The 25,402-nt window shown below is 42.2% G+C and overlaps 1 protein-coding gene across 5 annotated transcripts in view; it reads right to left on the bottom strand.

Annotated features, from left to right (window-relative positions):
• The window catches only part of patj (PATJ crumbs cell polarity complex component), a 392,616-nt gene that overhangs the window by 144,304 nt on the left and 222,910 nt on the right, over positions 1–25,402 (bottom strand). For all 5 annotated transcript variants that reach the window (XM_078561172.1, XM_078561175.1, XM_078561174.1 and 2 more), the window contains one exon: positions 2,150–2,346. In XM_078561172.1, the coding sequence (XP_078417298.1) occupies positions 2,150–2,346 (197 nt within the window). The remainder of the gene's footprint in view (positions 1–2,149; positions 2,347–25,402) is intronic.

The following is a 25,402-nucleotide window of genomic DNA, read 5'->3' on the forward strand; positions in this document are numbered from 1 at the left end:
GACAAAACAGACTAAGAATAAAGCAAATAAGCAATCTACAGATTGCCATGTCAGTCTGTAATGATTTTCAACCTATTCATGTCTTTTTCAAAAAAAAAAGTTCAAATAAGTCCATCAATTTTAATTGATGACCAAATGTAGCCAACAATTTGATTACTCTCAGATGTAAAACCACATGAGAGCTAAACAGAGGTCATCAGGGTCAGAAAAAATCCATATCTAATTACAGCACTACCATTAAATGAGAACTGTAACACTAGGGAACATATTTCATTGTAATAAAAACAGCTTAGTAAATCAAGCTGAACGTTAAAGATTTGCATTTGTCTCATGACCTGTACATATCAGTGCATAGGTTGCCAATCTTTCTAACTATATGAAATTTTAAATTACTTTCTAAATTTAAATCTAAATATTGGATGAGGCTAGCAACCAAGGAGCAAATTTATACAGGTGAACAGGGCATACTGCATTAAATCATAACCTTAAGAACAATGACCTGGGTAACTGGAAATGTGGATGTGCTTTCACTGTAATTATTTTATAGATCACACTAAAACCTATATTATTCAGACTAGCCCCTGGTGAATGTCACTATCAAGTGGTCCTAATTTTGTATTCAGTAAGCAGCCAACGATGAGAGATTTACAATGTGAACACACCTAAGCTGGTGCAGTGAATGTTTCTGCTTCCTTCAGCTAACACTGAGAAGGAAATATGGCGTGCTTTCAGCAAAAATATTTAAGGAGTACATAAGGGCTTGGGCCTGCACGGGAATCACGGTCATTCTCCTTCTCCTGCCTGATCAATTTATAAAAGCATCTGTTTCCATTTTCTCCCATAGGCATTGTGACATGAATGAAGAGGTGATTTCAGGCACAGTTTTAGCCTGAATAAATCCTTAACTCATCATCTTTCCATTTTTGTTCAAATCATTATTAGTCAGGGTGAAACATTTAGTAAATTCACTGCAAACCAAAAAAAACCAAATATCATTAAAATAATTCAACTTGAATATGTTCTCAATTAAGATACTATTGTGTTGTTTCTATGAATCACTTTCCAGCTGAACGCTTCTACACCTCAACTGAACAAATGAAGCTTTGAAAATGAATTAGCATTCTTACAAAGGAAAATTATTTTCCTGTTAATAGACAGCCACCAGCCCAACATTTTAACCACAGAGCCTAAATCAGGTGAGAGCCATATACATGTATGGAATTTATGTTATATTACATCAATAGGACCCTGGTGACTTATTCATTGATGTGTGTGTGGGGGGGATGTCACTGGAGCTTCCTGGCTCAGTGAAAGCTGCTCTGAAGACTGCTGAATTCAAAACTGGTAAATGTTAAACTTTCATTTCTGGGGCCTGGAGTCTAGCAGTGTCTTAAAGGAGGAGAGGGAGGTGGAGAGATGGGGTTTAGAGATGAAATCACAGAGAATGAGGTCTAGGAGAGGGGAGGTACACGAGTCAAAATAAAAAAAAAAGTGTTCAGGAACAGGGGAGGGATTTGTAGACCTGGAAGTAATTGCAGAGATAGAAAAGGGCAAGGTCATGGAGAAATTTCAACATAAGAATGGCAATTTTTAATTGGAGGCTAAACTATGAATATCCAAAAGTTACTTTTCAAGTTGGGAGCTCTGTCATTAGCTGGAGGAAGATGGTGCGGTTGACCATTTAATAGGCTTCAGAGAGGCTGAGAAAGACAGGGAGGAATAATACATCAGTTATAGCTACAGAGACTGTTTGTGACTTTGGTTAGGACCAATTCTATGCTTTGGGAGGGGTAGAAAGGTGCAGGATTGCCTTGGTGGGTAAGGGATTTTTGGGGGATGAAGCAAAGGTGGCTGAATAGATTGCATTCTGTTTTGGTGATAAAGAAATCCATGTGCATCTTGCACTTCCGGTTAATCAATCAAGTTTTATTCCACAAAATCCTTTCATACACTTTTCCCTAAGTCAGTAAGACTTCAAGCACAAGAGCAACAATCTATGGTTATTCTTTGCTTCTCAATTCATGATTAATCCTAACAAAGTTAAAAAGCTTTCACTTCATGCACTCAATAAAACTGGTGAGCAAATGACATGTGTTACATATATATTATATATATAGATACATATATGATCCATATTATCAATGCTTACTTCCAAAAGTTCATCGCCAATCCTGATTCTCCCATCTTTTCCTGCAGAACCATCTGGATTGATGCCAACTACGAAGATACTCATACGAGACCTGTCCTTGTTGCCAGCAAGACTGAGTCCCAGGCCATTCTTATCCTTTTCAAGCTCAATAATGTGTAGATCTCCTGGCAGGTCTCCATACTTCTGCCTGATCTTCTCTGTCGCAAAAAAACATACAAGATGCAGACAGTTTTCAGTTGTAGCAAGGAGATCAAAAGAATATATGATTCATCAAAACATTTATATAGCAATTATCATAATCACAGGATTCCCCAAAGCGCTTTCCAGTTAATAAAGTGCTTTTGAAGTGTAGTCATTGTTGTATAATTTAAGAAATGAGGCAGCCAAATTATGCCCAGCAAGCTCCCACAAACAGCAATGTGACATTGACTGTAATCTGTTTTAACAGAGTCACAAGCGTTACAACTCAGGAGACCATTCGGCCTGTCGTATTTGCGCCAGTTCTCGGTAGGAGAAACTTACCTACTTACATTCCCCTACCTTCCCTCCATAGCCCTGCGCATTTTCCATTTCCAATAACAATCCAGTTCCCTTTTAAAAGCCTCGATTAACCCTGCCTCCACCACACCCTCAGGCAGTGCATTCCAGATCCTGATCGTTCGTTGAATGAAGAAGTTTTTCTCCATGTTGCCATTGGTTTTTTGGCCAATTACCTTAAATTCGTGCCCTCTGGTTCTTCATGCTTCTCCAAATGGGAGCATTTTTTCCCCTAACTACTCTGTCCATACCCTTCATGATTTTGAATACTTCTATCAAATCTCCTCTCAGCCTTCTCGTTTCCAAGGAAAACAGTCCCAACTTTCCTGATCTATCTACATAACAAAAATTCCTCATCCCTGGAACCATTCTCATGAATTGTTTCTGCACTCTCTCCAATCCCTACACATCCTTCCTAAAGTCTGGTGCCCAGAACTGGTTGCAATAGTCCAGGTGTGTTCAAACCAGTGTTATACATAACTTTGTTGCTTTTATACTCTATGCTCCTATTAATAAAGCCTAGAATGCCGTATGCTTTATTAACTGCTCTCTCAACTAGTCCTGCCATCTTCAGTAATGCATGCACATACACACGCAGCTCGTGCACCCCCTTTGGAATTGTACCACTTATTTTATATTGTCTTTCTGTGTTCTTTCTAACAAAAGAAATTACCTCTCATTCCTGTGCAATAAATTTCATCTGCCGCTTGTTTGCCCATTCCACCAACTTATGTCCTTTTGAAATTGTACACTATCCTCCTCAGTTCACAATGCTTCCAAGTTTTGTATCATCCAGCAATTTAAATTGAAACACCAAGGTCCAGGTTAGTAATATATAGAAAGAGCAAGGGTCCCAACACTGAGCCTTGGAGAACTCCATTACTAATGTTCCTCCATCCGAAAAATCATCCATTAGCCACTACTCTCTATTTCCTGTCACTCAGACAATTTTGTGTTCATGTTGTTACTGTCCCTTTTATTCCATGTGCATCCTCTGAAAGCTGGCACCTCTGACAGTGTAGCACTTCCTCAGTACTGGACTGGAATATCAGCTTTGATTTTTGTGTTCCTGTCCTGATTGAGGTTTGAACCCATAGGCAGAATTTTCTGCCTGTCGGGCGGGCGGGCCCGACCCAATCTCCGGCGGGCGGGGAGCCGATCCCTGCCGGAGAAGTGGGCCACACCACCATTCTACATGGATGGGCCAATTAAGGCCCGCCCAGTGTAATGCCCGGCGGATTTGCGCATGTGCACGAAAGAGCGCACATCTCCCTGAGGCAAAGTGCAGGAAGATCGCTTCCACTTGTAAGTAGAAAAAGCAGAGTCATCACCAAAAACTGCTGTCCAAAAGAAATGGGGCAGAGATTGTGATCTGAAATTGTTGAACTCGGTGTTGACTCCAAAAGGCTGTAAAGTGCCTGATTGAAAGATGAGTTGCTGTCCTCAAGCTTATGTTGAGTTTCATTTGTTACTATCCTGTTAGGAGCAGTTAACTTTTAAAGAAGAATTCCGAACACCTGGTAATTAACTGACAGAACTATGCTGCACAATGTCACATTTTTTACCAAAAACAAAATTTATTGTATACAAAAAGAAATTAAACAGACCAAGCACCACTACCATAACACTATAATTTATAAAGACCTAGGCTATAAACTGAATTCTACTTGTTCCTTCCTCAAGACTTTCCTTATCATACGATATCTTGAGGGTTCATTCATTTCTTTAGGGAGCAACCTAAAGGTATGCCACAGCCCTCTGAAAGTTCGCTTTGATTTTTTTTTAGTATTCCAGCTATTCTCTGAGGTAACATTCTTTGGGGGTCCTTTCATTAGCTCTTTACATAGGAAGAGACCTCATGACTCTGGATGCCTCAGTTCCTTGCTCAGGTTACTGGCAAATACTGAACTGTCTTCCCACAGCTTTCCAAGCTAACCCTGCTGATTGCTTTCTGCTACAAGGTTCTGCAAGGAACACTGTAGATTTATTCCGCTAGCTGCAAGCCACAGCAAATCTTCCAGCTGTTTTTCCCTCACAAAATCCAAACTGACAGTGAGCCTCACCCGCATTCCACATGGTGGCCTGAATTTTCCTGTCGGCGAATTGGGGGCGGGGCCCACTCTCCGACAGGAAAATGACGCAGGATGACATCAGGAGGAACCCCCGACGTCATCCTGCCCCATTTAAATATTCAGGAAGGCGGGCGGACAGCGAAATCAGCTGTCCGCCCGCCGACCTGTCAATGGCCAATTGAGGCCATTGACACAATTAAGGTAATTAAAGGCCCTGCCCATCCAACCTTAAGGCTGGCGGGCTGGCCAAGAGCCCATGCGGGCTTCTGATAAAACATGAAACCTCATTCATTGGCGGGATGAGGTCTCATGTCCGTTTTAAAAATCTTAAATAAACTTTGAGAGATTTATTAACATGTCCCATCTTGCGTGACATTGTCACATGAGGGGGACATGTTAATATTTTTTTTAATTTTCTATTTTGACACTTTGAAGCACTGTCAGTGTTCTCCCTGAGACAGCACTTAGTCTCAGGGAGCAGTGCGCTCTTTCGCGCACATGCGCGAAAGAGCGCACTTTGACAGTTGGGGAATCCCTCCCCTTCCCATCGGGCAGACGGCTGGGCGGGCCTTAATTGGCCTGCCCACTTAAAATGGCGGCGGGGCCCGCTTCTCCGGCGGAGTTTGGCTGCCCGCCCGCCGCCTAGCCGTTGGGGCCCGCCCACCAACCTAGGGCAAAATTCTACCCGGTGAATGATAGAAGTTTGTATTTTCACAGTTTCAGTGCAGGCTTAAATTAATAGCATTTACTTTCTTTGGTTCTTCCAACTCTGAGTTGTAATCTATACCTAGACCAAAGCTGCAACTGCCTCTGTCTGCTCCCAAACTGAACTACTTTCTTCTGTTAGCAAACAATCGCTGTTAAATTAATAAAAGAACCTTCTACCCACCCCCCCCCCCCCCCAAACCCCACAGCCCATCTCTGACAACTTGGAATGCTTTGGGATGTCCTCAAACAGAAATGTAAATACATTATTTTACCTTCAACAGAACTCTTTGATTTTGTAACCCATATTAATAAATTTCTATCCCTAATGGAGTTTCATGACCCTCCTTCCCAGAATTGCTAGCTGCTTTTATGGAGATAACAATAGGCACTCTGGTTGTACCAAAAGATCCAGAAACAGGCCATTGTTCAATTGTTTCCATCTCTCCCTCTGACTTTGTACGATAAATATAGGTTAGCTTTTAACTGTTAATTAATTCCAAACTTGTTACAAGTGCATTCTCTTGTGCTGCCCACCATTTTCTTAACCAGATGTTCTCATTTATCTACAGTTAAACTTTAATTACTAAAAATAAAAGTTATATCCTAAAACCTACAAATTATGAACTAGATATTTGAACACATTAGAACAATGTAGGAGGCTTAGGGCAGAGGTCAGAATGGGGCCAGGGCAGAGAATTATCTTCACAAACCCAACATCTTCTTTTGACTTACACTATTATCCCTTTCGTCATTGAATCTCTCCTGCCTCCCACCCTACCACTGGCCTACCCTTTGGTTCTTTCCATTTCCCCCCACCACACACAATCTTATCTTCCCATGTCCCTGCACTTGCCCAAAGCCTGTCACATCTCGAACTTTTACCAGTTTTGGCAACGGTCACCAACCTGAAATGTTAACTCAGTTTCTCTCAACAAATGCTGCCTGACCTGTTAGATTTGTCCAACATTTTCTGTTTACATTTTAATTTACATGTAGACTTTGACAGAACATAGCAAAGCTGTGGTAGCAGTACACAAATTGTTGGTTATGAGCTAATCTGAACATTGTGAAGGCTCACCCAACTGCTCTGTTACATACAAACTTAGTTAAAATGCAATATTATTTTTCATTTCACCAATTAAACTTTAGGATTCAAAGTTTGTGGTCAGCGGTAAAACGATGCAGCTCATTGCAGATTTCAAAGAAAGCTTCCCAAAAAGATCTAGCTATCTCTCTGCGGTGGTTTTCACCTTTTTTCATGTGAATCTAGCACCAAGTTAAGGGGATCTTCAGGCATCTTGCAATAGTGATGTCAAGCAGAGTAAGCAGCCAATCACATTGAAGAATTCTCACAGGCAGCACACCAGGAAGCAAAATACACTGAAAATCTTTCACTATTATAAATTTTGTGGAGAGTAAAATAAAGATTGGTACATACAAATTTGATGTTGAAATATTAAACGACAAAAAAAAAATTAAAGCTATGGCATTTTTACCATAATGGAAAAAAACTGACATCACAAATAGAAAATTAGTTTTCCAGAGCCAGAGAGGTTCTGCAGCAGTAGCTAAGGCTTAGTATGCTGTTAAAAACTGAGTTAGATGGCATTAATGGGATATAATTTTTCCAGTGCTTTTTAATAGCAACATTATAGCATAAAATATGAAATTCTCATCAGATCAATGATTTCTAATTGATTTCCATTCGCAGAAGCTTCAACAGTGCACCCTATGGAGCAGTGTAGAACCACTAAAAGCAACTTCTGGACTTGTGTGTTTAATTGCGCATGTGCAGACTCCAGAAGTAGTTGTCACTTTCAAAGGAGTATTGATGGCGACTCAAAATCTGAGCTCACAAGATTCCTCAACACCTACAACGTTGAACTATTTAATGGAGCTATCAATATGGGGAAAAACATGGGCTTGCGTCAGCTCAAACTACAAGCAAAATAATACACCAATCATACCCCCAATGTTTGTATTTTTTGGTTTTAAACTCTGTTTGTTACCCTGTTTTCACGGATAGAATCACACTAAGGCACTAATTTCCTTTACGGGTAGTTTTATAATACTCCAAGCTGGTACTCAGGGGAACTGTGAGGAAATTGATAGAGGATCTTTAAGCCAAAAAAGATTAAACGATTATTGGAAAAACAAATTCCATCAGTTGGTGAGTCAGTAATTAGCCAGCAAAATGTTAGAATCATTAAAAGAGTAAAGGAAGAAAAAGGAAAGATTTTTTTAGGCAACGAAACATTGATATGGAACGCCCTATGAGAAACAGTATGTAGAATCCTACCTTACTGAAAATTGCAGCAATGTAACTACCAAGAACATAAAAAATAGTAGGAGTAGGCTATTCAGCCCATCAAGCCTGCTCTGCCACTCAATTGATTGTGGCCTTAACTCCACTTTCCTACCTGCCCCCCAACACCTTTGACTCTCTTGTCAATCAAAATTCTGTCAAAATGAACCTTGAATATATTCAATGCCTCAGCCTCTACTGCGCACATGAGTCTTTGAGTGAAAGAAGAAATTCCTCCTTTTCTCCATCTTAAATTGGAGATCCCTTATTTTGAAACTGCACATCCTAGTTCCATGAGGGATAACATCTCTCAGCATCCACCCTACAGCTCCTATGATCTTTGAAAATATTGGCCATACTGTAACCTTCAATCAACTATTCAAGTGATGTTGGTACATTCTTTTCCTATTCTCTCATCTGTTTTCTGAATTTCATTTTTAAAAAAATGTCTTTTTTTCCCTAGTCTCCTGAAGATCATTACAACTGTGGTGGTGCAGGATTGCCTCATTATTTGAGTTTGGAGAGTGGGCTTTCTGTGTTACTCATCTTTGCTTTCAGTCAAGCACAAAGGCCAATAGTTGAGTGGAATTCACTGATTTTTACTCACAAAAATAGCCAAAGGATCCTTTTTAATTGAAAGAGAAGCTGTTGTAAATGACCGTTGGCTTTATCAACAACATTATGGGCCCTTTTCATGAAACAACATCACTGCAATGTGTTAATGTTGCAATGAGAATGAAAAAAAGTAAAAACTGCTGTTGGCAGGAACCTAGGTGGGTTATTTTTTGCAGAGCAGTATCAGAGCCATGCATAACAGCATGAAATTGCAAACTTCGGGCAGGATTCCTGATTTTGCATGCAACTATCAATCTAAGTGTGAACATTAGTAGGCCTGGTATTTAAGCACATGGGCCTACATCTTATGGTCAGTGGTGATAGTGGGCACACTGCTGTTGTCCGTGAAGTTTTCTCCAACCTGCCAATACCCATTTTCAGCCATATCTTTTTTTTAAATTCTTTAATGGAAAGTGGATATCGCTAGCCAGGCCAGCATTTGTATTGCCTATCCCTAAATGCCCTCTAGAAGGTGGTGGTGAGCTGCCTTCTGGAACCGCTGCAGTCCATGTAGTGTAGGTACACCCACAGTGCTGTTTGGGAGGGAGTTCCAGGATTTTGACCCAATGACAGTGAAGGAACGCTAATATATTTTCAAGTTAGGATGGTCTGTGGCCTGGAGAGGAACTTGCAGGTGGTTGTATTCCTATGCATCTGCTGCCTTTGTCCTTCTAGGTGGTAGAGGTCGCGGGTTTGAAGGGTGCTATCGAAGGAGCCTTGGTGAGTTGCTGCAATGCATCTTGCAGGTGGTACACACTCCTGCCAACGTGCATCAGTGGTGGAGGAAGTGAATGTTGGAGGTGGAGGATGAGTTGCCAATCAAGCAGGCTGCTTTGTTCTGGGTGGTTTCGAGTTTCTTGAGTGTTGATAGAGCAGCGCTCATCCAGGCAAGTGGACGGTATTCCACAACACCCCAAATTTGTGCCTTGTAGATGGTGGACAGGCTTTGGCAAGTCAGGAGGTAAGTTACTCTCAGCAGAATTACCAGCCTCTGACCTGCTCTTCTGATCCTGGCTGAAACAGAAGTGGGTCAGGACATCCTCTCCAGGCTATGTCCAGTGAGCATGGGACAGTCAGGGAAGGAGAGGACACAGCCTCTTTTCACAACAGTGGCTGCCATTTTCAGGCAAGTTTGTAAAGGTCTCAAGTCTTTTAATGAATCAGTGCAGATTAGTGAATGGATGAATGGGTTGGTGAATGGATGAATGGGTTAGTGAATGGGTGACATGGGTGGGTAGTCAGGGGGTCGGGGAGTAGGGGGTAGTCAGTTGGTTAGTTGGGTAGTTGGGGGAAAGTTGGGTGGTCAGGGCGTAGTCAGTTCAGTTTGAGTTGGGTCAGGGTGGACAGGGGGTCGGGGGGGATGATTGAGGAGGGTAGACAGGTGGCTGGCAGGGTGATGGGTTGGGGAGGTAGTCAGGTGGCCGGTGGGGTGATGGGCTGGGGGGGTCTTGGCTGGGGGGGTCTCAGTTGTGGTGCTCAGTTAAGTTATTCCAGTTAACCACTGAGTTAGACACTGCATAACATTTCCTGCCATGCAAATAAGTCCCACATATCTAGCCCAACTCTCCACCCTAAGCTCAAGGTCGGAGAAATTTGTGGGAGGTCTCAGGCAGCAGGGAGTCAACACATCAGGAGTTTAAAATTCCTAGGCGATTTCCATATATGCCTGTGCATCAGGACTTTCGCAGGGTCCTGAAGCGCATCTTCCAACTTAGGTCCCATCTCCAACAATCTGGAGACCGGAAGATTTGGGCCATGGTGTGATCCCACTGAACCACAGAGCAAAGACATCTTCATGAATACTGCTGTACTACAAAGCTCAGTTTCATCAATCTTTTAATGGAACTTGCAAAGTTATTTTCAAATAGTTACATGGTTAAAACAATCATCTTCTTTCCAAACAGCAATTTCTCATTGGTGCCAGCTCATTGTACAAAACTATTCATAACTTGGTGCTAATAAGACAAACTTGGAGGGTATTTACATATTTGCATTCAATTCAAGGTTCAATTTGTCCACCGTGATAATAACTTTTGTGTCACTTTCAATTTTATGCTAGAACAATAAAACCAGGATCTATAATTTCAAGCAATATCATTAGTTGAATCATCGGAACAAAGTCACTTTGCATGGTTGGACCAAATTGAGAGTACTGAATCCAGTTTGGTCCCTCACATGGTGGGTGATATACTAGCCTTGGAAAAAGTTCAAAGGAGAACCATAAGAATGATTCCCTGCTTATAGAACTATAGTTACTGTTAGACTTGGAGAGTGGTGACCAATTAGAGGTAGATAAAATAATAAAAGGGTTGGATTAGATATCCATTGATATGTATTTCAGTTGGACAGATTAGAAAGGATGAAGGATCATGAATTTAAACAATTAAAGAGTAGGAATAGGTTAGATGCAAGGTGATTTTTCTTTTCCCAGAGAGTAGTGGACAGTTGGAATAAGTTGCTAGCTGGTGCAGATAATGCTGATGTTCTGTGAACCTTCAAAAGAAAGCTGGATCAGTTCTTGGCTGGAGTGGAAATCAAATCTTATAAACATTAAGTGAATTACTAATTGATAGAAGCATAACAGCTATGCTCCACCAGCTTGGGAGCTGGTGGCAGCCCTCCTGCAGCCATTTCGGGAGCCCCATCAGGATTAAACCTGAATTAGATAGTCTGCTGGCTACTGTCAGGGCTACCAGAGCCTGCAAGGGGAATTTCCTGCTGCCAGTCAGAGAAATGGTGGCGACTGCTGGTACTATAGCAGGGCCCATTATACACACTCTCGCCCACCTCCCCCTGCCACAACTCCGCCACCATCTTGATCCCATTTGCAAGGGAGGATTAAATTCCGCCCTGGACTTGTTTTGATCAGCTAAGTGAAGCAGAGAGGAATTTTCCAAATTTCTTTCTCCTTTTGGGCCTTTCTGGTGGTTTTATGCCTCTTCCAAGAGATTACATGGCAACTGTGGATAGCAAGTATCGAGTTATGCTGCTTCTGGCATCATGAATGTGGGACAAGTTTGATGGATCACCTGTACCCTAAGTGTCCCAAAAATTCCAGAAGCTTTCACTTACACAGTTAAGAACTCGATTGGTAGTTTTAGTCTGATCCATAAAAATAATCGCAAGGCTAATGACGCTCACTGTTATTTAAGAGCAAATGCTAAGGCAACTTCAGTGAGGACAGATGCTAGGTTAAAAGTGGAAACCAAAAGGGTGCTTTCCATGATGCCTGAGCTGATAAATGGCAAGTAACATTATCTCCAGAAAGCATCAGGCAATGACCGTCTCCAACAAAACAGAATCCAACCATCTCCCCTTGATAATCAATGGTATTACCATCACTAAATCCCTCACTATCAACATCCTGGGAGTTACCATTGACAAGGAACTTAACTGACCAGCCACATAAATACTGTGGCTACAAGACTAGGTCAGAGGTTTGGAATTCTGCAGTGAATTCTTCACCTCCTGACTCCCCAAGCCTATCTATCATCTTACAAGGCACAGGTCAGGAGTGTGATGGAATACTTCCCCACTTGCCTAGATGAGTGCAGCTCCAACAACACTGAAGAATCCCAACACTATCCACGACAAAGCTACCTACTTGATCAGCAATCCATCCACCATCTAAAACATTCACTTATTTCACCATCAAAGCACAGTGGCTGCAATGTGGACATCTACAAGATGCACTGCAGTAATTCATCAAGGCTCCTAAGACAGCATCTTCCAAACCTGCGACCTCTATCACCTGGAAGAAAAGGGCAGCAGACACATGGGAACACCGCCATCTGCAAGTTCCCCTCCAAGTCACACACCATTCTGACTTTTAACTATATTACCATACCTTCAATGTTGGCATTTATTTCGAGAGGACTAGAATATGTGCTGCTGAGGCTTTATAAGGCTCTGGTCAGACCACATTTAGAATATTGTGAGCAATTTTGGGCAGTGTATCTCAGGAAGAATGTGCTGGCTCTGGAGAGGGTCCAGAGGAGGTTCACGAGAATGATCCCAGGAATGAAAGGCTTAACATGTGAGGAACGTTTGAGGACTCTGGGTCTATACTCGATGGAGTTTAGAAGGATGAGGGGGGATCTGATTGAAACTTACAGAATACTGAAAGGCCTGGATAGAGTGGACGTGGGGGAAGATGTTTCCATTAGTAGGAGAGACTAGGACCTGAGAGCACAGCCTCAGAGTAAAGGGAAGACCTTTTAGAACAGAGATGAGGAGAAACTTCTTTACCCAGAGAGTGGTGAATCCATGGAATTCATTGCCACAGAAGGCTGTGGAGGCGAGGTCATTGAGTGTATCTAAGACCGATAGACAGGTTCTTGATTGGTAAGGGGATCAAAGGTTACGGGGAGAAGGCGGGAGAATGGGGTTGAGAAACTTATCAGCCATGATTGAATGGCGGAGCAGACCCGATGGGCTAAATGGCCTAATTTCTGCTCCTATGTCTTATGGTCTTCACTGTGCTGGGTCAAAATCCTGGAACTCCCTTCCTGACACCAATGTAGCTGTACCTACACCAGATCGAATGCAGAGATTCAAGGTGGCAATTCTCAAGGGCCAATTCGGGATGAGTAATAAATGCTGGCCTTGCCAGTGACACTCACATCCCTTGAAAGAATTAAAATAAGATATGCCACGTCGCCGTCAGCCTTCCACAAACAGCATTTCTCTGTTTGGCTCACCATTAAAGTGCATTGAATGCCATGAAGTTGCCCAAATGGCACATTAGATTGAAACTGAAATCACAGAAAGTTAAGTCTTGTCCACTTCAGTCTATCATTTTAACAGTACAATAAGTGTAAATTATTGCCAGTCAACTTTTCTGTCACTGAAAATGAACCATAAGTGTCATTGTTTTAGGTTTTAATCATTGGAGATTTTAAAAGTAAAATTTTAAATCTTTTTTATTTTTTCTTTCCATCTCTTTTTTTTCTCTCTCTCTTTTGTAATCTAGTTTTTATTTCCCTCATCATTTCTCTTTCTGCACCTGATCTGACTTTGAATTCACCCACTCGACATTTCCTTGACAGTCCTTGCACTGTGAATTTCAATCTGATTGGTTAAGGAGAGACAGATTTGCTTGCCCTGTTCATTCAGAACTCATATGCTTGGTTTCCCAAGCTGCAACGTTATCAGCTCGCACTTTCAGCAATTTGCCATGCAAAAAGTTTAAAAATCTAAATCTGCAAAAGCAAGTCTAACTGGTAGCAGGCACTGTTATATTCAATCTTCAGCAAACTATAGTCTCATAAAATTACCATTTCATATCATTTAGATAAAAATTCAAAATGTTTAATACTATAGGTAAGGTAGAGTACCTCAAATCCAGCTATCTGAAAACTGGTGGTGTCTGAAAACTGGACATTTTTTAAGCGGGCCATGCAAGAATTTTAAGCGCTATTAAATATGTGAAAAATCTTCCTAGCTTGGTCAGGGAGTTGTTGCATTAGCACGGTGGCTTGCCAAACAGTTATTCACTTCATGTACTATGTTAACCAATGCTGTTTTTTCCTGAGTTAATGTAAAATTAATTAATAAAGGTGGCACTTTCAAATGATGTAATTCAGGATGGGTCTCCGGACCACTAACCATGTCATCGGCTTCCCAGTTTCATCAATACCTAAGTGACGAACTTCCACGCTTGCCTAAATTTTGTTTGCTTCATGCTGAAAATCAAGACCAATTATACCAGAGCTCCGCACCCACCTGAGTCACTGCCCTCGGTTGCGGTTTCCTCACTGCCCTTGGATGTGGTTTCCTGGAGTTAAGACACAACGTGGCTTGTTGATTCCCATGCTCTGAGTGACCTTTGACCCCACCCGACCCAGCATGGAAAAGTTCAGGGAGTCGCACTTCTCTGCACAACTTCCATCTCAAGTGTTTCTCTGGTGCTCCACTGAGCTGAAGTGAATACAGTTTTTAAGTTGAGGCCTTACCAAAGCACTATCCAGCTTCAGTGTGGCTGCCTTAGACTTAGATTTGATTGCTGTCAATCTTTATATAATTACACTACAGTACTGTGAAATGCCTCGGGAACTGAAAAACAATAAGATCCAAAATCCTGCACAGACTCAGTCCCAAGGTTGCTGGTATTGAGACACTCTAGCTGCACTAAAATCATTAACAATCTTTGGCATTATGGTGTCACACACAAAGATGACTTCCAGTTGTCTGTCTTCATGATCTTTAACTGCTAACACAAAAGATCCCTTGAAAGAAATTATGCATCTTTCAAAATACTTGTAAATCATTGAATTACTAATGTAACTTACATTAACTTTCCATTGATCTAGGTAATTTTTTATGCTCATCAGGGCAATAGATTTTAGGGATGAAAATTTTTACAATTGCAGCACACTAACATGGTAGGCAAGGCACGTTCAGTATGGAGAATAAAGAGAAAGATTTCACCACTCTGCCTCAGTAAGGCACCATAACTTTAACCTTGGCAGAACACTGACAATGCACAAGTTTTCACAGCCAGCAGTGTGATCTTTGTGAGTTAAGCTGACACTTTCATAGTACATGCCATGGGCCTACACTAGAAACTTGAGTTGAGTTTGTCCTAACTTGCTTCATACAGTTCTGTAATCACCAGCAAAGACAGGACCTTGTATCTTGTGTCTTATTATATTGAAATATTGGTCTCAGGGGAAAGGACAGTTTGGTCATCTACTAGGTATTCCACATCTAATAGATTTCATACTTAAATGGGATATTTCTGAAATACTGTATTTAGTTAAATTGCCAACCATAAAGGGATAAAGGTAACTACTTATTTGATGCATAAATATTCAAAGGAGCAAGAGAAGACATTGCAGTATGGTATACCCAATAGACTGCATTGCTTTCTCTTATATGTGGCAGAGGTCCATTAAATAAATAAGTCATCATGAGATAATTAACAAAAACAGAGTTAATAAATCACGTTTTAACCCCAATTGCATGAATGTATTATCTTGCCTAAGTGCAGTCAAAATTTGGCCAAAAATTGATTTTAAAAAAACTCACCAACAGCACAGTTCCTAATGGCACAGAAGAAAAAAGGTTTGCCTAGATACCTTGGTGATATTTCTGAGCCAACCTTAAGAATTCTAACCCATGATTGGTTGAAAAATTGGTCTTTGCAGCTGATACAGTAGCCAAGAAAAGCCATTGTAAATCAAGAAAAGCCATTGTAAATCAAGAAAAGCTATTGTAAATCTAAGTAGAATTAGAAGCAACTGATAAAACTGGGAGAATCTGGAAGTGTGGAAAATGGGGAAGGCAAATCATAATGAGCAAAGCCACTCAAAATATGTTTATTTTAAGTTCCATGAAGAAATGTTACAGTGATAACACTATTTTTGTCACTTGAAAGTTTTGTTTCAGTGCCATGATTATGAGCTAAAAATTTATACATGGCATTCCAGAGAATAGAATTTCCCTGAAACTACCACCAGGTTCAGAATTTAATTTCTTAGATATTAAATTGGAAGCCTGAAGGACCACCTGTCCATTTTCCTTCCAAAACATAGTGTAGGTTAAAACTGAAAATTCCTGGTAACAGCAACATAATGGCCCAAATCTTCCGACTGGTGTCATAACAGTTCCGACTGACACGCATCACAGGAAAAATACACACTTACCTGCCAATGTTTCTTCAGGCCAGACTTCCTATGCTGGTCATTCCCTGAAGCCTCCATTGTAGAAAACCAGGCAGGTCTCAGCAAAATGCAGGAGAGGACAAGCCACGCTCCCTTTTTATGGCACTAGTTGCCGTATTCTAGTAAGTAAGTGTTTAAATGTCCCAAAGCTTGTGTTAATTGTGCTATTTCCAGATTTGTTTCACAGCAGGAAATGTGATTTTCAGTATCTACAATATCCCATGGCCGGCACTTCTACATCAAATTACTTGCAATTCTTTCTTTTTTTATTCATTCATGGGATGTGGGATGTGGCTAGGCCAGCATTTATTGCCCATCCCTAATTGTCCTTGAGAAGATAGCGGTGAGCTGCCTTCTTGAAGTGCTGCAGTCCATGTGGAGTAGGTATACCCACAATGCTGTTAGGAAGGGAGTTCCAGGATTTTGACCCAGTGACAGTGAAGGAACAGCGATGTATTTCCAAGTCAGGATGGTGAGTGGCTTGGAGGGGAACTTCCAGATGCTGGTATTCCCATGTGTCTGCTGCCCTTGTCCATCTAGATGATGGTAGTTATGGGTTTGTAAGGTGCTGTCTAAGGAGCCTTGGTGAGTTCCTACAGTGCATCTTGTAGATGGTTCACACTGCTGCCTGTGCGTGCCAGTGGTGGAGGGAGTGAACGTTCGTAGATGGGGTGCCAATCAAGCTAGTTGCTTTATCCTGGATGGTGCTGAGCTTGAGTGCTGCTGGAGCTACACTCATCCAGGCAAGTGGAGAGTATTCCATCACACTCCTGACTTGTGCTTTGTAGATTGTGGACAGGCTTTGGGGAGCCAGGAGGTGAGTTACTCATTGCAGGTTTCCTAGCCTCTGACCTGCTCTTGTAGCCACGGTATTTATATGGCTGGTCCAGTTCAATTTCTGGTCAATAGTAACTACCAGGGTGTTGATAGTGGGGGATTCAGTGATGGTAATGCCATTGAATGTCAAGGGCAATGGTTAGATTCTCTCTTGTTGGAGATGGTCATTGCCTGACACTTGTGTGACATGAATGTTACTTGCCACTTGTCAGCCCAAGCCTGGATATTGTCCAGGTCTTGCTGCATTTGAACATGGACTGCTTCAGTACCTGAGGAGTCGTGAATGATGCTGAATCTTGTACAATCAACAGTGATCATCCCCACTTCTGACCTTATGATGGAAGAAAGGTAATTAAGCAACTGAAGATGGTTGGGCCTAGGACATGGAAAAACTTGTGGGTTTAAGGTTGCCTGGAGCTGTCAACCTCTGAAACTGCACAGCCTCACCCCATTGTCAGTAATAAACCACCTCCACCACCTCACACCCTGTGTTTTTCTGCCTCTCTCATACCCGACAATGTTCAGCCACCAACCCCCCCCCTCCGCACCTCGCTTCACCTCATGAAAATGCTCAATCACCACCACCTCCCAACTCCATGGCAATGTTGACTCCATCGGCATCGGCTGGGCAGAAACCAGAAATTCCAGAAGGTGAGTCAGGAGAGGTGGCGTGGGAGGGGGTGAACACCATCTGGTGGCCGGGGGGGGCGGTGGTGGTGAGCACTGTCTGGTGGGGAGGGGGTCAGCACTGTCTCCGGTGAGAAGGGGATGAATACTGTTTGGTGGGGATGAACGTTGTCATGAATGGGGTACCACTGAACATTATCCAGGAGAGTGTGAACATTGTCGGGAAAGAGAGCAGCGAACATTATCCGGGTGGTGGGGGGGGTGGGTGTGTGAATATTGTTGTGGATGTTCAGTGCTTTGACACTCCAGCTGATTCACTTAGAGTTACACTGGCTTTACACCTACCATGAAACCCTCTAAGTAAATCCATGTAAAAACCAGGGTAAGTATAGCACAAACAGCCCAAGCCTCCATGGTTCCAGTCACTCATGGAGCAATCCGGGAAGGGTAAAACCGGCAATTGGAAGTTTAAACTTCCTGCATATGTACCAGGGATGTGGCATGTCGGGACTCCCTGAGGGGTCCTGACACATTCTTTGAAATACACCTGGGCTCCAACTATCTGGAGACCAGAAGATCTGCTTCACTATTGCTGGAAAATGGGTTCAAAATGTATATAACACAATTGGCTAAGGATGCTATCAATTTTATGGTAGCAATAAGCAAAGCAGGATCAATAAAATGCTTATGTTATAAGATTTATGTTTTAAATTTAAATAAATATTAAAGGTCAAAGCTGTTCAATGCTTGTATTGATCGGAGCTAATTCACTTCACATTTGCCATGATTGAAAGCTGAGGCAGTATGTTCATATAAAATTAAAGGACTAATAGATTGTGGCAATCATGAAAATATCCAACATCGTCACCCAAAGCAGTGTTACAATATCACAATAAAGTAGCAATACAATTTTCCAATACAAAATGTGGAAATTGCTCCTTCAAGAAAACTTTTCTTAAATGAGCAGCCTGTAATTTATTAAAAGATCAGTTACAATACACATTTGCATCTTTATATTAACATAAAACGTGAATTCTAACTCTGGTGCAAAGTTGTCCAAATCAATTATAGGTATTTGGTGACACTACCTCCCACTGTTCTTGTTTTCAATGTAGCCGGTAATGTAGCAAAGCAAACTATAAAATGTGCCATGCGTTACATAAATTGCTCTTTTTTTGCAGAAAGCCAACTGTTTCATCTGCATTTTAACATGAAAGGTCCACTATCATTTTGATGTTGATGAACAGAGTTATGCACATGTGTTTGTACACACGGACAAAGCTTAGTTTCTCTGGTTAAAGATCAATGCAGAGCCAACTTAGTATCTGCTTAGAGCCAGAAGACCGATTTCAAATCAGTATTAATTTAAAAGGCTTTCAGAAACAACAGTTATGCATTATGGTGCAACAAAGACTTTTTTTATATACATAACATACTTATTCTTAATTCCAACAACTACAGCCACTCTACTGAACCAGAACATTGGCTTAGCTCTGAGTAATTGACAGAAGGCTCTAGATGACAGATTCCCAATCTTCCAGCAATCACAGTATCTGTCTGCTTTCACCCACGCACTGTGGCCTGCTGGCTTTACAGTGATGCTAGCCTGTGGAAATAAATTAATATGTCATGCTGACTGGATTCAGGTCCGTCTCAAAATGGCAACTTCAAAAAGCAGATAATGATTTCAGTAGTAATACAACCTCAATGAAGCACATAGTTGCTTTACAGTGAAACTGCAATTATAAGCCAATGGTGTCCTCCACTTATTATTTTATAAGTGTCATTCCATTTGTAAAAAAATAGGTCTATGGAAGGTACAGTTAGTAATGGTCCTGTTTAGGTTATCCAAGGTGAAGCTCTCATTGCTATTACCTCTATACCTATGAATCAATACGAAATGTTTTCCTCCCAATTACCAGTAGCAAAAGATTATGCAAAGCTTGCAGCACAACTGTCACAGCATGCTTTTGGAATAGAGAATACCATGGGTTGCTAAGCAACAAAGTAATCCCTCAGGATGAAAAAATTGATTAAAGTCATGGTTGAACTGCTGTCTTTTTGACAGTAATAACAGTAACGAATGTTGAATGAGGTGGATCAACAGCACTCCAAATCAACACAGTGATGTAGCAGAAAATGTTAGAGTGCTGAATTATGCTCATAATTTGGATACACTAGTATTGCAATCATAACTATGGCCATACATACTATTTTTGTTTTTTTTTGCAGGTTTCTCTCTTTTTTCCAAATTTATTTAATAGAGGATAGTATTCTAATCCATTGCAATGAAATGTGACAAATGGCAACTGAAAAAAGTTTTATCTGCATTTAAAGAATTGTAAACTAGAACTGTATTTTAAAATGCAATGTACTGATGGTAGTGCAATGAGAGTATCTGCATTTTTCACTTGAACGATGGATCATTTCTTGCATATATAGGCAGCCTCAATCGGATATTCATATTCAAGGCAATAACTTAATTGAAATATCCTTTGTTCTCAGAGAATTTGCAAACAATTACTTCACTGGAAAAAATTTCATTGACAATCAAGTCTAGTTGTGGTTGCCGATAGAGAAGGTTGTCACTTTGACAAAAATCACTGGCTTCCAATTTCAAAACATCAATTAGGTAATTTTGGCAACAGTGGGAAAGAGGGAGAAGAGTGGATTTTAAGCTGTTATGAAAACAAAAAGGTAATACTTTTTTAATTTTTCCTGTACAGAATGGATGCAAATTGTGCCTGGAATTCAGATCCTAATAGTTAACAGTTTTGGAAATCTCAATTCAGAATTCTTGGATCCATATCTATTGCACAAACGTACTTATGATTCGATATTTGTCCAGTGTGATAATGGATCACATTTGCCGATTTTCTTTTGCATTGAAGTCAATGGAACTGAAAATTGGATGAGGTGTAAAATGAGCTGTTTGTTATCTTTGTCATTGGCCATTTTGTATGACTGGTGAAAACAATTCCACCTTCATCATGTAAAAATACTAAATTGTTGGAATAGATTTCTCCTACATCTAAAATATCCAGTACTTAATTCAAGAATATCTGATACAATCACAGAACTGAAAAACGTTATCTTTCTCAACTTGATCAGTATAAAATTATAAAGCCTCAACTTAACCTCAAATCAATCAGTAGGGTGCTATATGTTATACACTGCATGTCCTGCCACCATCTTTGTTAACGGTAGGTTTATCACCAGTGACAGAGTTGCTATCCATGCTGTAATATTAAAGTAATCTTACACTAAAGAAGTCAACTTAAGTATCCAACAGCTGCCTTACAAATCTCAATGACAAACAAAACTATAACCATTCACCTTTCTATTTTATAAAGTGATTTTGTTTTGCTTAACCCAATGCCTTCATTAGTGGGAAAGCTGCTTTAAATGGCAATTTATGTATTGTTGGAAAAAAAATTGTTGAGGGCTAAAAGAACAAATGCAAGGGTTAATAGATCAAGTTTTAAAAGTTAACTTAAACAGTAAATTTTTTAAAAATGCATTCCTTACAAGAATCCATTATATTTTAGGTGACTACATATATCATACACGTCTACTGGGGTTTGGGGATTGCGGGAAAATAAGGCCTAAGTGCTCCTTTATATATATTATCCAATCACCTACTTTCCCCCATCCCTTTACTTTCAACTCCAGTTAGCCTTACTATTCCTATTACCACTCACTCTGATCATTACCTCAATCCTCTTCCTCTTCAAACTACATGTTCAACTCCTATGTTCTCCCTCCCCCCACCACTACAATGTTATTCACCTTATTTTTAACCATTTATCTACTTGTGCCACTTGCACGTTTTTCCCAAGAATGAGAGGCCAGAGAGTCCCTCAGCATCAATCTGTTTAGTTACTATTCTTCCACTGCTTTCAAAATTCATCTTACTTGTTCTTTATTTTTAAGAAGAAATCAACTTAGAATTGAAGAAAAAGGCACACTCTCTCTGGCAGACGGTTCCCACAGTAAAAAATAGAAAATGCTGAAAATACTCAGCCAGTGTGGCAGCTTCTATGGTGAGAGAAGCAGGTTTAATGGGCAGAATCATTCCAGATTTGCACTAAGTGCGGTAGCGAGCGGTTAAAACAACATCTTACCTGCAGGCCACGATGGTGGGTTTTCACACCACATCGTCCCAAACCCGCCACATTATTTATGCATTCCTGGGAAACACATGGTTTCGATTGCGGGTGGGCTCTCATTCACCTGCCCGCCATCGCCTCGCCGCTTCATCACACTGGGCGCCATATATAAAGTCCAGCCGCACGCACACATCTCAGTGCTTCCAGGCCATGACTGCTATAGGGAAGATGCCCATGAAAGGCAAGAAGACTGCAGCCCCAGGTTTAGCGACGCGTCACTGGAATGCCTTTTTGATGTTGTCGAGGCCTGCCGTGATGTCCTCTATCCCTGCTCTGGCCACAGGATGGGCAGTGTCGTTACCAACCAGGCTTAGGAGGTGGTGGCAGTGGTGGTCAGCACCAATGCCCTGCAAAAGAGGACAGCCACCCAGTATGGCTACAGGATGAATAGTCTCATCTGTTCTGTCAGGGTAACTCACTCTTCTCATCACTCTCAACTCATACACTTACAAACCCATCACACGTACACAGGGATCTCATACCTCAAGGGACAACACCACTAACTCTCATACACACCCTCACATTTCCATCAGGCTCATATCCTCTTGAGCCCACATCCTCATTCCTGTCCATGACACTGCTCACCGCAAAATTATTCCAGTGCCCTTGTGTCCTGCTCACACTCTCTCCATCTGTTTCCATGCAGGAGAAGCCTGTTCACATCAGCAGGGAGAGGTCCCAGACCGGGGATGGAGTAGCCCACATTAGGCCCCTCACTCACTGAGGAGCATGTCATCATGCTGACTTGTAAGAATGTGGACCCTGCCTGCGGCGAGGTCGGTGGCGAACACCCACCTGAGGATCTTTCGCCAGATCATCATTCCCTCAACGCAACTGTGAGAGCTCTCTTTCCTGCTTTTGACTCTGCTGCCATGCACTACTTATCTCTACTTTGGTTCACGGAGAACTCTGTCAAGGGACCGACACCCTCAGCCAGCCAGTCTCTCAGCTCCATCCACATCCTCAACTGCAACCAAGAGGACTCCTCCTCCAGTGTCGAGGTGGAAATAAGCAGCCCGGAAGACCCGTCACTGCAGAGGGAGCAGCCGACCCACGAGTGATTCTGGAGGGAAGTGTGTGTGTGTGTGCGTGTGTGCGTGTGTGGGGCAGGGCCTTTCGGAGCCTCGTGCAAGCACTCTCACACGCATGCAGATCCTTCACGTATCACACTCATCTCAATGTCCTGAGCATTTTGAATGCTGCCTGCAAAGGTTCACCTCCAGTTGTCCATCTAGGCTGACCTGCATCTCTGCCCACCCACTGATCACATTCCCATGCCGCACATGATCCCACCCACCACGACACTTGTTTCACTTTCGATTTGGACAGCAGGGCACTAATTCCGTTTTACTTTCGCTCCCCTGTCCTTTACCCTCCCCCAGTCACCCATTTCCTTTCTCTAATTGCATCCCCCGGCATCACATTCCACTTCCCCTCCGTGACCTACCAGCCCCTACTCTTATCCTTTGGGGATGTCCAGGTGAATGTGCACGTTCTCTTCCTTCCCAAAAATCCCACCCCCATCCACATTTACCTCCCTGACCACCTCCTTCCCACCCCAGGGTCTGTGTCTGCCTCCAAGTCCCCACCAACCACCCTCACTGTCCCTTCTACCGCTACCGTGGAACTCTCACCCTCCCACCCTATCGCTTCACTCTGCCCTTGGTCATTCTCACCATTCCCTCGTACCATGCCCACCCTCAGTTCACTCCCCAGGAGGCAGACATGGACCTATCTGACCCCTCCTGTGCATTTTCACCTGCACATCCCCACCCCCCCTCACACCCTTTCCCCCACTTCATACTTTTTCCCCCTCTTCTCCCTATCACACCCCTTCCTCCCCCCGGACACCCGCCCCTCTCTGTACACTTTCCTCTCCTCAGACACCTTCCCCTCTCCACACCCTTTCCTCCCCCTGGACACCCTCCCATCTCTGCACTTCTTCCCTTGCACCTTCCACCCCTCTTACACCTACCTCCCGAGTTGCCACCTTCTCCCCCATTCTCCCTCACTCCCTCCCGACACCTTCATCCCCCCTCCCAACCTCATCACATCCTGACACTTTAATATCGCCCCCCCCACCAATCTCAAAGGAGAGCGAAACAAAGGAGAAAAACCAGCAAAGAGAAAGGAAACCAAATGGGGGCAAAGGTTACAATCTAAAATTGAACTCAATGTTGAGTCCTGAAGGCAGCAAAGTACCTAATCGAAAATGGGATGCTGTTCCTCGAGCTTGTGTTGAGCTTCACTGCATCACTGCAGGGGGCAGAGGGCAGAAAGGTCAGTTTGAGAGCAAGGTGGAGAATTAAAATGACAGGCAATTGGAAACTTGTGGTCATGTTTGTGGACTGAAAACAGGTGTTCCTCCAAACAATCAACAATCTGCATTTAGTCTTCCCTGTATAGAGAAGACCACATCATGAGCAGCAAATACAATATACTAAATTGAAAGAAGTGCAAGTAAATCGGCGTTTCATCTGAAAGTAGTATTTGAGGCCTTGGAAGCAAAGTTAATGAAATTTTCCAGTTCAGAGCCAAAGCAGGAAAGAGCACCATTACGGTCATCAATGAAAAACGAGGTGAGGGAGGGAGCCGGAGTAGTACTGAAAGAAAGAAGGTTCCACATATCCCACAAAAAGGTGACCACAGCTTGGACCCATGCGGGTATCTTTTATTTGGAGGAAGTGATTGAACAACTTCTCCTTTAATTCCAAAGTGAGAAAACGGTCAACCAGGCAGAGGCAGATTGTGATGTTTGGGGACTGGTGGGGCCTCTGTTCAAGAAAAAAAGCAGAGAGTGCTCAGACTATCCAACTGGGGAATGGAGGTTCAGAGGGACTGGCAGTCAATGGTAAAAAAGGCCAGGAAACTAGAAACGGTGACAGAGAACATCGGAAGAGTCATGAATCTAGGTGGGAAAGGACTGGATAAAGGAAGAAAATAAAGGTCCAGATATATTCCTATCAGCTCAGTGGGGCAGGGACAGTCTGAAACAATAAGTATATCAGGGCTATCCTATTTGTAGATTTTGGGAATGAGATAGAAGCAGGCTGTTCAGAATTGGAAGGTTATGACGGTAGAGGCCGAGGAGGGGAGATATCCACAGGAGATGAGGTCAGCAATAGCTCTGGAAACGATGACTTGATGTTTGTTAGTGGGATCATGGTCCAAGGGGGCATAAGAAGGAAGTGTCAGGGAGTTGGCGTTCAACCTTTGCTAGGTAAAGGTCGGCAGTCCATATAATAAGCATCACCCTTATTAACAGGTTTGCTGACAATGTTAGGGTTGGACCCAAGAGAACGAAGTGCTGCAAATTTAAAGGTAGACAGGTTATAGTGAAGGGAGCAGAAATATTGAGACAACCAATGTCATGATGGCAGTTCTCAATGAAAATATCTAGAGAGGGCAAGAGGTCAGAGGGAGATTCCAGGTGAAGGCAGAACACTGGGTACGGGTAAGAAAGGCCGCTGTGGAGCGGTGTGGGGGAAGACTCCTGACCAAAGAAGTGGAGATTGAATCAAAGGCAGGAGAAGTAGAGTTCAGTGTTGCTTCCCATGATATTCTATCCATAAATTTAAATAGACAGAACAAATGAAGTTGTGGTATAGATATACATAGATCTTTAAATGTAGGAATGCAATTGGAAAAAGCCATAGGGGCAAAATGAATTTTGATTTTCTTCATCTTTAATTGTTACGAATACAAAGAATTTATATTGA

This window comes from Cetorhinus maximus, chromosome 17 (assembly GCF_964194155.1).
Source record: "Cetorhinus maximus chromosome 17, sCetMax3.hap1.1, whole genome shotgun sequence".
NCBI classification, from domain to species: domain Eukaryota; kingdom Metazoa; phylum Chordata; class Chondrichthyes; order Lamniformes; family Cetorhinidae; genus Cetorhinus; species Cetorhinus maximus.